At 44.0% G+C, this 14,349-nt stretch overlaps 1 protein-coding gene and 1 long non-coding RNA gene across 3 annotated transcripts; one reads left to right on the forward strand and one right to left on the reverse strand.

The window, feature by feature from the left end:
* The first annotated feature begins 908 nt into the window (after positions 1 to 908).
* LOC125556614 lies at positions 909 to 2,629 on the forward strand. 2 transcript variants are annotated; one of them, XR_007305148.1, is made up of 3 exons: positions 909 to 978; positions 1,081 to 1,116; positions 2,562 to 2,629. It is a non-coding gene; the product is annotated as an uncharacterized LOC125556614 (long non-coding RNA). The 2 variants fall into 2 exon arrangements; XR_007305149.1 differs by having other exon boundaries at positions 916 to 978; positions 2,513 to 2,622.
* A 3,542-nt stretch (positions 2,630 to 6,171) lies between these two features.
* Positions 6,172 to 9,565, reverse strand: LOC125556615 (B3 domain-containing protein Os03g0620400-like). Its single transcript, XM_048719307.1, has 7 exons — positions 9,328 to 9,565; positions 9,037 to 9,176; positions 7,898 to 8,192; positions 7,630 to 7,820; positions 7,058 to 7,547; positions 6,752 to 6,948; positions 6,172 to 6,616 (listed from the first exon to the last, which is right to left on the reverse strand). Exons 1-7 carry the CDS (start codon positions 9,563 to 9,565, stop codon positions 6,344 to 6,346), a joined length of 1,824 nt encoding a protein of 607 aa, XP_048575264.1. The 3' UTR covers positions 6,172 to 6,343.
* Positions 9,566 to 14,349: the final 4,784 nt, after the last annotated feature.

Below are 14,349 nucleotides of genomic sequence, written 5' to 3' on the forward strand. Positions count from 1 at the left end.
GAAATGTGGAGGGCCATTATCAGCCGGCATCAGATCATCAAGAGCGTGGTACAAACCGCCACACGCACGAAAAGTATATACTCCAGTTCCTGCCGCATTGCTGACTCGGCGATCAAGGGTGACTCCTAAACTTGTGAATGAGAAGTGCGAGTTGAAATATCGTATATGCTCTCTGAAATATTTAGCATCCGCATCAACTTGACATGTAAACAACCGTTTCAACTCTTCTGGAACCTCTGGAGTAAATATACCGACTTTTCCTTTTCTGCAACAAAATCCTGGTGCCTCGAATGGAAACCGCAAAGCCCCACAGTGAAGGCAGTCTGCAACCTTTTTTAGGACATGGTGCTTTGTAGGTAGGTTTCAGTATATGAATTCATCAATATTTGCTACGGGTCCTACTTGTGCATTCTGGCGTCCAAGCTGGTACGACTCAAAAGCAACATTTAGCACAGAAGAACAATATGTATTAAATTATCACTCAATACAACTAAAGTGTGCACTTGAGGCTGCTAAGTTGGAAAATACATAATGGACATACCCTGATCCATAAATATTCTAGCTTCTTCATCAGGATCATGGTATGCGGCTTCTCCATTCTGCAGTGGCTGTAATCTAGTAGGCAATATGTTGGTAAAATATAAATTCCTCAAATTTATGGATGAAGACATTCAAATGGGAACGACAGTATATATAATGTACCTTGAAAATTGGTTTGTTGGACAAGAGGCTCAAATATTCCACATGGATCAGCTGTCTGGTCGTTGCCCACTATGGAAAATCATAAGATCAGTATAACATAACAATATAGGTGTTCTAGTTGTCTGGTCGGCAAAACTACCTTGCAGATTTTTAGTGTTTTGAGCAGTCTCTGCTGTCGGTTCTACTCCTCGCCTATCATCAGCCATGGACTTCTGAGGTTGATTGGAGGCATTAAGAGGCTCTATACATTAAAAATGAAAGAGAACCCAGATTACGGTAAACACGGTTGCACTATAAGTAATATTGAGGTTGATTATAGTAATATCGTTCCTTACACTGTACATATGCCTAATGATATACTTGGTGCAATATCTGCAGTGACATTGGAAATTGTTTGCGTTTCATGACCAAGAGGTACAACAACAACTCTCAGTCTCCCTGCAATTTCTACCATCTGATATGCATCATTCCTATGCAACCAATTGGATTCATCAATGTTTCCTAAAATATTGTCCTTGTCAGGAAGGATGCCTTCATGTGATTGGGATGAAGTTGGCATATTTGATAAGCCTGCAAGAAATTTGGTGTCACCACATCAGTGCATATAATCATATACTCCCTCCATCCTAAAATAAGTGTCTCAACTTTATACTAACTTTAGTGCAAAGTTGTATTTAAGTTGAGACACTTATGTTGGGACGGAGGGAGTATCTTTTAATAATATGTGAGATAATAAAAGGCAATGACTATTTTATGGTAGTACACAACCTGCAAATGATATTGTTTGTAGCTGGCTGACACCTGATTGTCCTGTAGCTGGTGTGCGTGACACATTGTCAACGTTGTTAACGGTGGCAATAGATGTCTTTGCCTGTTCATGGGATTGGCGTTTTCTTCTTAATATTTCATCCATGTTCTTTGCATACCGCTCCCTGTCCCTTTGCCTCCTTAGCTCTATAGGGTCTACATAGATGCAAAAAGCTAATTAGCTTCAACAGTTAGGGGTGTATGTAATGCGTTGATCGTCATTACCAATGGATGTGGACATCGATATTTGTGTTTGATCTTTCTGGGCACCGGTCCCTGCAGAAGCCTGAGACAATTTTTTGCTGACTGTAGGCTTGACGTTGTCTCTTTAATATGTCATCCCTATTTTGTGAATACCGTTCCCTTTTCAGTTGCCTCTTTTGCTCCATAGGATCTACATCTAATATACATTATAGTTATAATTCAGAGTCTCAAAATGTTGCCTGAACAACGGAACATAAGCCAATAGTACAAGGTTATTTTTACTTTGGGTCAAGGCCAGGGGTGTATGTGGCACACTTTGCCGGTCATTGGGCAGCGCTTTTGGAGTCCCGTTATTTTGGCGTGCATCACGACGCCGTTTGAGAATGGCATCTTTATTTCGTGCATAGTATTCTCTGTCCTGCTGCCTCTTCAATTCCTTAGGGTCTGTATAAATACAAACAGAAAGTTAGCGCATAAGCAATAACAGTGTTCATCATTCAAGAAAAATTGTAGCGCTTAGTAGGCTGTTACTTACCCACGGAGTGGGAGTTGGTTATATCCTGAAAGGGGATGCGTGCCACCGCGCGATTGGAAGATGACATACCACTGCGTATTAGTAGAATCTGCAAGAGGGTTGAATTAAAGCATATTAGTTAGAATCAAATTGCATATATGATCCCTGTTACCATTAGTGGCAAATAGCATTCATGTACACACAGTATTATTAAGAATAAACATGCCTGTTATGTTTATGCAGGATACAGGCTCAAGTTTTTTGGTTTTTATTGATGTCAAGCAGGATGGTGCGGTTAGTAGATTGAATGTATCATAAATTCTGCTCACCTTAGGCCTTCAGGGACTTGCCGATAGCGAGGAGGCGAGGACGGAGGAACGGCTGCCCACGGTGCGGTGCAGGGCGTCGTTCCGGAAGCAGACGATGCTGCCCCAGGGCGAGGGGATCTGTCGGGCGGCGAGGTCGGGGCGACGGTGCTACTAAGCAGCGATGGGATAATTGTTTTGTTTCCTTCCTGATGATGCGTGATTTCAGGTGTTCCCTCCCAGCATGGTATGATGCATCGATGAGAAGTTATTTGTTTCCCTGCGTGTGATTGATGATTGGGAGCTGCGTGGAGGTGATTTCCTCTGCGGTGGAATGGTCCGTCCGTGTGTAAATTATTAAGTGCACCCCAAACAACATATGAGGTTAAGGTTGACCATTAGATTGATTTTAGTGGGCCTAATCATAGGGTGGTAATAGGTCTATGTACATTTAATGGGGTGCGTGAAGAGAAGTTAATGTTTGCTCTTTTATTAGTAGTAGAGACTAGTCACTAGTCAATATGTACGTGCAATGCACGTTAATTTGGAAGTATATGAAGTACACGTAGATATTAAGTGAGATACTATTTGCGTGTTATTATGTGATTAGCATTATATTTGACATGAAATTAACTTCCTTGATATGTGTCACGTACTAGTTGCAGACGTACACAACCAATCCAAATCCCTCCCTCCTGGACCTGGCTCATTTATTTTAAACTTCAAAAGGTATATGCATGATGTAGGATTTGAAATCCATACCTCTTGATTTTACTTCCACCCACGGTAACCAACTAGGACAGCGCACTTGTTGTGTTGGCTATTCTTTTAATCTTATTATTGTTAATTTCTCAGCCTACTTTTCTTTTGGATGAGAAAGCTTTGGTTGGTTGCATTTGACTTCACAACGTGGTTTCCCATAGGTAGTTTGCACGTAATAAACGGAATTGATTCCGGTTTGTTTGCTAAAGCTGTCCAGCGGAAATTACATGTCCTTCTAAAATCATGCGAGTATAAATTAAGGGTCTCTCTCTCTCTCAGGAAATTAAGTTCAGTGAAATTTTGTACCACATACATGCTCCTAAAATCATACGTATATTAAATTTTTATGCCTAGCCCTAGCTCCAAGGATGAAAAAGTTCGCAAAATTGAAATTAGTTAATCAATTTGAAAAATTCATGAATTTGATAAAAAAATGTGAAATTGAAAAGTTTATTGATTTGAAAAAATGTTCACGAATTAAATAATTTTTCACAGGAGGCTGACCGACTAGGCCAGCCCATTGTTGCTCGCAAAAATAGGGAAAATTAAAATAACGGTTTTACGTAACTATATAAATTATGATTTTAAATACTTTTTCTTCAAACCTAACACGGATGCCTACCTTGGGCATGCCCACCTACTGGAAAAAAGTTGAGGTCATTCCATGAATGTCCCAAAAAAAATACCATGTTCAATGGAGTGCGTTTGGGTAGGACAGAGGTCTCCGTTTGGGAGCACATTTTTGGCATCGTCAAATGACACCAATTTTTTTCCATGAGCTTATATAACCAATTAACGGTATCATGCCAAGTTGCTTTAGTTTTTGACAATTTTTGCATTTTTTGTTGTTTTCTCAGTCAAAAAATACCAAAAATGGTCTGACGTGTCGCAACTTGCATACGGTGTTGAAAATCGTTCAAACCTGACATTTTTGGACACTTGAAATAACCAAAAATTTTGCAAACAGATGTGCATGCCCATGGTAGGCATCCGTGTCAGATTTGAACGATTTTTGACACACATTGCAAGTTGCGACACGTCCGGCCATTTGTCCGTCTATTTTACCGAGAAATCTCCAAAAAAATACAAAATTTATCAAAAATCAAAACAAATTGACATGGTGCCTTGAATTGGTCATACAAGGCCATGGAAAAATGGGGTCATTTCAAGAATGTCGGGAAACAACATGCTCTCAGATGGAGCCTTCCGGCCGAACACCCTCCATTGAATGGATACGGCTTGCCTGCTCCCTCCCCATGCTCCCATCCGTGCTCCCACTTGATCCTACGGATGTCTTTTTCTTTTTTTCTTTCTAATCTAATCATCTCCCTCCTGATTTTAAGGGGGTGGGGCCGGATCTTATTTTGTTCCAATCAAATCATGCCACGTATGCGGGAGCACGGATAGGCGCACGCTGGGGAAGCAGGCAAGTCTCGTCCCCATTGAATATGGTGTCTTTTTGGCATTCATTAAATGACCTGAACTTATGCCATGGCATGCCCATGGTAGGCATCCATGTCATGTTTGAAAAATATAGTTAAAATCATAATTTAAACAGGTACTTCAAACTATTATTTTGTTTTTCCATGTTTCCGCGCATGACAGTGAATTGGCCCAGTCGGGCGGCCTCCCGTGAATAAAGTATTTAATTTGTATGTTTTTTTCAAATTTATGAACTTTTTTTTAAATCAATGAACTTTTTTCAATTTTGCGAGCTTCTTTGTCAAATTCGTGATTTTTTATTTCAAATCGATGAACGTTTTTCCTCCTTAGAGCTGGGGTATTTGTGTGTTCCAGGGCCGGTCCATCAAAATTGAGGTCCCTATGTCAAAATCTAAGATGGCCCTATGTTGTTAGAGAAAAACGTCCGACTGGATCAAGTTGTCTTCTGTGACAGGCTGCGTGCATAAAAATTATTTTGAGGTGTTCTTTTTAGTAGCCTTAATATTTTTTTAGGCATTTTGGTGAAACGCCTAGAAACAACAAAGGTGTTTCCTCACATGCCTCAAGTGAACGAGGCGTTTTGGCATTTTAGAAAATATCTCCACAATGGCAGGAAGCCTGCAATTAATTTATATTTTTATATATATATATATATATATATATATATATATATATATATATATATATATATACTTATAGAAAGTTGAAGTCATAAAGGCTATTTCCCTTCATCTAACCATAACAAATATGTACAGTCTAGTTGGCCGCCCATGTTTTTTTACAAGCTTTATTATTCGAGAGGTCGCTAGATCGAGTGCGAATAAGAAGAACTATTTCCCGAGAGATTGATGGGTCGATGGATTGGTTTTGGAGATCTCTTGGTTTTGAGCACCGGCCTAGTGTGTTGTTATATAGTTTGTGCTATTTTAAACGCCAATGGCACCGGCCTAGTGTGCCCTTTTTTTCCCACGATTTTTATGTCTTGCTTTGAATGGCAAGTGGCCTAGCGTCTGGTGGGCCAGCCCAGTTGTGCGTGGTAGTAACGGCACGCTCGTTGGTACACAGACCGTGTATCTAAGATATTAAGGGCCAGTTTTTTTGGCCGACTCTACCAGAATCGCCCTCTCCCCAGTTTCTCCCAGAATCACCACTTCATATGTTTTTACAATCCTACCTAATTAGACCTTAACTAGATAGGATTGTAAAAAAAATATGGAGTGACGATTCTGAGAGAAGCTGGAGAGGGGGGCGATTCTGGGAGAATCGCCGAAAAAAACTGGCCCTAATGCGGACGACATACTTTCAGAAAACGACCGTCGTGCCCTTTATTATGAAGAGGTATGAGGTAATCACAACTGTTGATGTGTTTAGAGGGGGCCTACCGAAACGGAAATCAGCAATAACATAAAATCTGTCTACATCTACAACAAGAAAAACAATCAGCAGCAGCAGAGGCAGCAGCAGTAGTACATGTGGGTCAAGGAGGGTTCAGTGTTTCCCCAGATTGCATTACATACTTGGTAGAGAGTTTGCTTAACATCAGGTCATGGGAAGGCATAATCAGCTGAGTTTGAAGCCATCATACTACAGACCGCACACACACTAACTAGAGCTGCATTTCTGACTTGCGGATCAGATGGACCGTCATCCTGAGCCTCTCGCTGCTCCTGTCTGCCAGTTCGACGAGGCAGATGTCTCCCGCCTCCATGCCGGCCTCCAAGACAAGGTCGCTCCAGAACGAGGAAATCCACCACCCCTTCTTATACTTTTTGACCACCAGCATGCTAGGCCACTGCATATCGCTACCCTCTATCCCAAGTAGGAGAGGTGTTTGTTGGAGCGGGAGAGGACATGCTGAACCATATTCCACGCAGAATCTCTGTTTACACAAAAGTGCGTCAAGATGGCGATCGAATCTCAGGCTGACAGCGACAAACTGGTTCTAAATTTGGGAGATTTTGGATGAGAAATGGACTATGCATACTGCACGTGCTATCCGAAGTTCTCAACTCACCAGCTGTATTGGCCTCCAGACAGCGTGCACCGTCATCACCCTCACAAACACAGGGAAATCAGATCCAATCGCCCGGACCTTCTCCTTAACTTTCTCCTCCTGTTGCTTATTTAGGCTCGCCCCTTCGGATAATATGTATGACTTGTTGGGCATAGGAGCTTTTAAACCGGCTTCATTCGAGTTGCCAGCTTTGCGCCCTGAAAAACATGCCATATTTTCTTGTGGTGAGCATATGACAACCACAAAGTCGATCGTCTAAAATATGGCAAATGGAAAGAAATGCACAGGACATTTATATACTATGACCTGATTTAGTAGAAGGGCAGGATGTTGAAGCCATCGTTTCAGCTTTTGCACGACAACTTCGTAGCGGCTGCTCCCTCCTTGACGCTGTGGTGTCTTTTCCCACAACTTCATCATCGTCACAACTCGGGTCAATAACTTCATCGTCAGAACTCAGGTCAGCAACTTCATTGTCCTCAGAACTCAGGTTAGTAACTGTAGGTGGGAGTGGTGGCTTTTCTTGGACTTTGGAAGAGTTTCCCATGGCAAAAGTTTTCTCACTACCGCTTGGGTCAAGGACGAGAACTTTGAGGCGAGTCCCCCCCTCAATTATGAAAATGAGGAAGTCATTCTGTTGTATGCGCTGATCAGTCACAAACCTATCCCACCCAGATTGGAGTACGATTTGATCATCATTGTGCTTCTTTGCTCCAACAACGTATGTACTCTTGTCAGGGGCTACAATCTTGACCACCTCCTCTTTGAACTGCCCCACGAGCCACAACGGTATGTACTGCATGTACCAAAAAAGAGACAACCAAGGTGAGTAACTTACATAACCAAGAAATGATTCGGAAAAACATGATCCAACTTACAACATGGCAGTCGTTCAAGCTGACATTGCTCTCGTCCATGGCTGCCACAAAAAGAGGAAATCCAGACTTGATGGTATTAGCCCATTCTAGCAATTTATCATCTTGTGCTTTGGTTACAAAGCTCCCGGGCAACATGGTATAGCCAAAGTGGGCTGAGCTATCAACATGTTCAGGATGAGGCACCACTTGTTCTGCACATCAAGCAAATTGTTAGAATTATCACAAAAACATAGAGAAGACACCGGACTTGAAGACTAATCCATTTTACCACTCGGCACATGATGATCACAAGGTGGTTCAGAAGAGGACAAAAACTTGTTGCGGCCGGGTGAATTGAATATGTGAACCTTAAAGGTTGAATTCCCACCATAGACGAACAGCATGGGGTCACCTTGTTGTATGTGATTTGCTTCCACAAAGTCCCGCCACCCAGTCGTAAGAATTATGAGGACATACTTGGCGAATTCGACACTGTATGTGCGGCCATCAGGAGTTTCAAGTTTGATAGGCTCGGAGTCGGGAATCAGATCTGTCAGCTGGCTTGTGACCTCCCGCGGTATGCACTGTCAAAAGATTCACTTTGGTTAAGAGTCAGATATAGGTTTCAGTGTTTGTGCGCATTGATTTTCACACTATTTGCAGTTAATGCAGACACAATTCAGATTGCATGCCCTAGCAGAGGATATGGACAAACAAAACAAAGACTCATCTGCGCGGAACATACAAATTAAATGACACGAGTTAATTACCAAATTGTCTTGATGAACATTAAGATATAACGAGTGGACTCATGGTGTGTAGCTGCATAGTAATTGTCTCCATAAGAGGTTCACACGCAGGCAGCATTTTACTAATTCTCAATCTCCATAAGAGCTAGCTAGCTTCAGTTGTAGCTTCAGTTGCAGTATGAACTACGTACTAGTTTGACACACATGTACAGAGTGTTTTCCTGCTGCCTCTTGATATGTTGTGAGTCGGTTCTTCCAAGCAAAATATCCCGAAGCAATTCTATTTCAAGCACACGACAAAGCTAAGAATGAAATTAAACATTTTTTTCCTGGTGAAATTATCAATGAACACCCCCAAATCCTGAAAACCCCTTTCTAGGAAACCTTAGCAGCATTGGAAGTATTTTTTTTCTTTTTCACTTGCAGTACGCATTCTTTATACATATATGTTGTGAAACAAACTTATCCCAGGCAGATTTTAGCATCCATCACGCAACAACATTTTGATTAAATTAAGGATTTTTTCAGCGGAATCTTGAGCACACCCAACAAAAAACTCTAAAATCGGACCCTTCATCCTCGAAACGTACAGAGTAAACTGAATCGATCGACCGACGAGAGCGGAAGAGAGAGAGAGAGAGAGGGGGGGGGGGGGGGGGGGGGGGGGAGGGGTTGTTACCAGATTATCTTTGTCGTCGGAGGCGAAGAGGAGGAACTGCTTGGTGCCGCCGTCGCCGTGGTCGTGGTTCCAGTAGCAGTGGCGCCTCCACTCCTCGCAGTCCCCGCAGTCGCAGCCGGCGCCGTGCGCCCCGCCGCGGTCTGCACATTGACGCACGCACGGAGACCGCCGCAGGCGGTGGTGTCAAGAAAAGGCGGCCGGCGTCTCCCAAAGCAAGGAGAAAGCGAAATTTCTGGCCAGAAAAGGACGCATTCTTCTCCGGTCGGGGGCATCAAGAAGGATGGGGGTCACCTGGGTTGAAGAGCTCGCCCGCGTCCATGAATCGCCGCCGCCGCCGCCGTGCAGAGTGGAGAGACGGACGGACCCCAAGCTGCTTCTTTTCTTTGGTTGATCGTATTGGGTGTGGGTCCGCGGCAGTGGCGCAGTGAGCTGAGCTGAGCTCCCAAGCCCAAAGGGGAAACTGCGGGCGGTGGCACTGAGCGCCCGGCGCGTCGCCTCGCTTCCTTTCCCCCTCTCGGTCTTTCTCCATCTCAATTACTGTTTCACCCACCGCGGTAGATACGGTGAATCGTGTACGGCCACCTCATCTTATTTTCACCGGTTAAACTCTTTTAAAAAAACCAGTTCAGTCTGTACATTTTTTTTACCCTCCAACGGTGGCCACTAAATTTGTCCGGACCGGTATGGATGACTAAAATCTGGTGGGGAGATACAGAGGAGGAGAAGAAAATGCACTAGGTAGCATGGTGGAAAATGTGCATACCAAAAGTCAGGGGAGGTATGGGATTTAGGGATCTCCTTGCGTTTAACTTGACGATGTTGGCAAGACAAAGCTGGAGGCTGTTAACACATCCTGAAACATTATGTGCCAAAGTTCTGCCGTCTAAATATTTTTCTGATGGGAATCTTCTTAAAGCAGGACCCAAAAAGGGGTCATCTTATACATGGCAAAGCATCTTGGCGGGGCTACAGACTTTTCGAAGAGGTCACATTTGGCGAATTGGTTCCAGTGAGAGAATTAATATATGGGATGATCATTGGATCCCTTCTAGCCACACTAGGATGGTTGAAAGTGCGTTATATCAACTAAAGGGGGTGAATAGGCGATTTTTATGAAATTATTCACTGAGGAATTTGCTAGTGAGGAAATTTCTTAGCGAAGAACTACTAGCAGCGGAATAAGTATTCAAAGGTAAACATAACAGAATACAAGCATAGTCATCATGATGAAATGAAGACAGACACAGAGTACAGGAAGCGTAATCACAGGATAACACAGGATGAAGACAAACAGACTGAAGAAATTGAACCGATAAAATTGAAAAAGTCTTCGGTCAAAGTCTTCAAACACAGATATGAACAAACATACAACACAGTTATGAGAAAATGAAAGAGTTGAGGAAATAGAACCAGTAAGCTCGGTGAAGACAATGATTTGGTAGACCAGTTCCAACTGTTGTCTCAGTTGTACGTCTGGTTGGAGCGGCTGAGTATTTAAACTCGAGGACACACAGTCCCGGACACCCAGTCAAGGATACTTAGTCCAAGACACCCAGTCCTCACCGTATTCTCCTTGAACTAAGGTCATACAGACCTCGTCCAATCACTCGTGGTAAGTCTTCAGGCGACTTCTAAACCTTCACAAACTTGGTCACCCAGCGATCCACAATTCCTCTTGGATGCTCTAGACCATGACGCCTAACCGTCTGGAAGAAGCACAGTCTTCAAAGGTAACAAGCGTCGGATCCACTCAGGATCAATCTCTTCAGTGATGCTCAATCACTTGGGGTTTGTAGGTGTTTGGGTTTTGGATTTTTGGTTTTTCCTCACTTGATGATTTTCGCTCAAAGTCCTCGGAGGATGGGTTGCTCTCAAATGACAAGTGTCAGTTTCTCTCGGAGCAGCCTCAACCAGCTAGTGGTTGTAGGGGGGGCTATTTATAGCCTAGGGAGCAGCCCGACATGATAAGACATAAATGCCCTTCAATGATATGACCGTTAGGTGGATAGATATTTTGGAACAGCTGGTGCATAGCACAGCAACGGTCCGAATTTTGAGTACCAAAATCCTCAGGGCTATCATGTTCCTCACTGTGTAGGCAATCAGCACTGGCGAATTCCTATCTCCTGAGTCAGGACAAATTCCTCAGAGACCAGAAGAACTTCGTCTCAGACAAATCAGCGCGAGAGTTGTAACTTAGAAAAAAAAACATTGTATATGGGCGATAAAATAGACCCGCTTGAAGACTAACTCAAATTTCTCCCCCTTTGTCATCAAATGACCAAAAGGATCGAAACTGAGGACTAACGCCCCTGAAGATAATCAAGTTGATGAAGGAGCGCCAGCGTTGTTGGGGTCGTTGGTTGATGTAGGGCCTGCCGCAGTGTCGTCTAAATCTTCATGTTCATCAGTGTCGCGCGATGAAGAATATGAGCTGGCCACCAGAGAAGGAACCTTGACCTTCTTGAATTTCTTCGGTGGAGGTGCAGACCAGTCAAAATCTTCATTAAGACCCATGTTCTTCAGATCTTCTTCACCATACAGATGTGACAGGATTGCCCAGGTGCGACCGAAGACTTGATGGAGGTAGTAGTGGTTTTTCTTCACTGCATTGTGTGTGGCAGTCATGTTGTGAAGTGAACCAAACTGACGCTTAACCCATTTGTGATTTCGATCCACCTTCTGGTGAAGACTAAGAAGAAATTCACGGTTAGTCATCACGTGCGGAGCAGTGGCTTGAGGAGTGGACTTGGGAGCATTGGCAGAGTCATGTGTGGCAGAGTCATCATTGGTGGAATAAGATGCAGCTTTGCGAAACTGACCATCCAATGGACGAATGCCTTCATTAATTACAGCTGGTGCCTTGCCCTTTCCATCAACTGAGGAATATGTCTGCTTGAGGACTTCAATTGGGGACAAGTAGCTGAGATGATTCTGGAAATCAGCTTTGTAGTTGAGTGAAGACCTTGTCCTAAGGAATCTCATGATCCAAGGTGCATAAGGCTTCAGCTCAAATGGAGACAGTGCAACATTGGCCATAGTCCTCATGAAGAAATCGTGATAGTTGACAGAAATGCCATGAACGATGTTGAATACCAGATTCTTCATGATGCCAACAATTTCCTCATCAGATGAGTCGTGGCCTTCGATAGGACTGATTGTCCTTGTAAGAATACGATAGACAGTTCTGGGCACGTACAGCAATTCCTTCACGAGGAATTCTGTTTGTGGTGCCTAACCTGGTTTCAAAGGCTTCATCAGCACTTGCATGTAATGATGTGTGAGCTCAGGTTCACTGTAGATGCAGCGAGCTTCTTCAAGGGGAGGACTGAGTGGTAGAGCACGAAGCAATTCAGAGGCTGGTGCAGTGTAGTGAGTGTTTTCAGACATCCAGTCCAGCACCCATGAATTCACATCTTCAGCATTTCCGGTGATGTGCAGCGTTGCATAGAATTGAAGAATCAGTTCTTCATTCCAATCGCAGATGTCAGAGCAAAAATTGAGCAGTCCAGCGTCGTGAAGAACACTGAGGACTGGTGCGAAGCACGGCAGAGATTCCATATCCACGTGAGGAATATGCTCATGGTAGAAAATCTTCTCCTTGTTGAACAGCACTGAGGAATAGAAATTGGCTTGACTAGCAGTCCAGAAACGCCTCTTCCTAATGCGAGCAGAGTCATATGGGTTGTAATCTTCGAAGAATACGTGCTCGCCGAAGAAATCATCAGCCTTGAACTTTTGCTTGCGTGAGAATGGATCCTTTGGCTTCGGCAGAGGAGTGTCAGTGAGTTGCATCACGACCTCAGGAATCTCAATCGCAGGTTCTTCAGGCTGAGGAATTTCTGGTTCCTCCTCAGTGGCAGTCTGCGTAGTTGGTTGTTCAGCAGCAGCAGTTTCTTCAGCGCTAGTGGCTGGAATTTCCTCATGGACAGATGCAGTGGGATGAGTTTCTTCAGAGCCCATGTGAACAGTTTGTGTGGGGGACTGAGGAATTTGCTGTAGAGGGGTGAACATTGGAGAGTTTGGATGCTGACTTTCCCAGAATTCATCACTGATTACGGGTGTGGAGCAGCCAATGTCCACATCTTCATCTTCCATTTCTTCAACGCCAGCCTCTTCAGCTGTGAACTGAGGCATAGGCGAGGAGATGATAGGTGTTGAAGGGATCGCATCCACTTCAATTTCTTCATCCAACGGTTCAGACGAAGCAGCAGAAGGAGTTTCTTCATCAGATCCGCTGGGGATCACATATTCTTCATCAAAAGGAACAAGGTCCTTTGATGGCCTGGTTGAGATGGGAACACATCAATCGGATTTGCAAATGAACTTGTCATAGGCTTCATTTTCTTCGGAGCTGAAGAATCTGAAGCAACTGATGCTTTCCTTTTCTTCACTGCAGCACGCTCTGCAGCCTTGGTCTTCTTCACATCTGATGCAGATGGAAGGATTGGAGTTGAAGTTGGTGCAGGAGCAGCTGAGGAATCTGGTTGATTTTCTTCAGGCACAACTGATGCAGTTGCCCTGAGTTCTTCAGTTTCTTCAGGCACACCACTAGTGGGTGCCCTGGCAATTTCTTCAGTGGCTGGAATGCAGTCATCAGCCCTGGAACTCACATTTTCTTCAGCAGCCTGATTGTCATCAGCGGTGCTGGCATGTTCTTCAGTCGGCTGAGCAGATGCTTCAGCCTGAGGAATTTCCTGTTGCGTTGGGGCAGCAACATTTGAAGTGAACTGTTCAGTTATCTTTATAAATCTAACTTTGGCTCCTTGCCAATCAGCATAGTAGGCTTGAAGTCGTCTGAGGGTTGATTTCAGATTGATTTTTACAAGTTCATCAGTGGTCATTGACCACGTTGTTCTTCAGGTATTTTCTCTTCTTGTACTGGGCCTTCTTGATCTGCCTGGCCTGATCATATTTCCATTTCTCCTCTTGGATGAAATGAGTCAGCCATGTGATTTGACAGCGTCAGCTTGAAGTCAGGCATAGGAGTTTGGGTCCTTGTGCAGAGATCAATGTAGTCGAGGGATCAGCTTGGGATCCAAGCAGTGGCACAGGTGTGCCTTTGGCTCTAGCGCCTAACTTGTCTGTCTCTGATGATTTCTGCAAGTTCATCTTCTTCAGGTGGCACTTGAAAAGCGACTTGCTTATTTTGAGGACTTGGCCGAGGAACCTCGTCCAGTATGCCTTGGTCTTCATCGGAGTGGGCCAGAAGATTTGGTGCAAGCTGAGGAGCTTGCTGAGACACCAGAGGCAATGGAGATGCGTAGTCCTTTGGCACGAGCAGATGCACAGGTGTTGAGACTTTGTCGGAAC

Source organism: Triticum urartu, chromosome 5, assembly GCF_003073215.2.
Source record: "Triticum urartu cultivar G1812 chromosome 5, Tu2.1, whole genome shotgun sequence".
In the NCBI taxonomy this organism is placed as follows: Eukaryota; Viridiplantae; Streptophyta; class Magnoliopsida; order Poales; family Poaceae; genus Triticum; species Triticum urartu.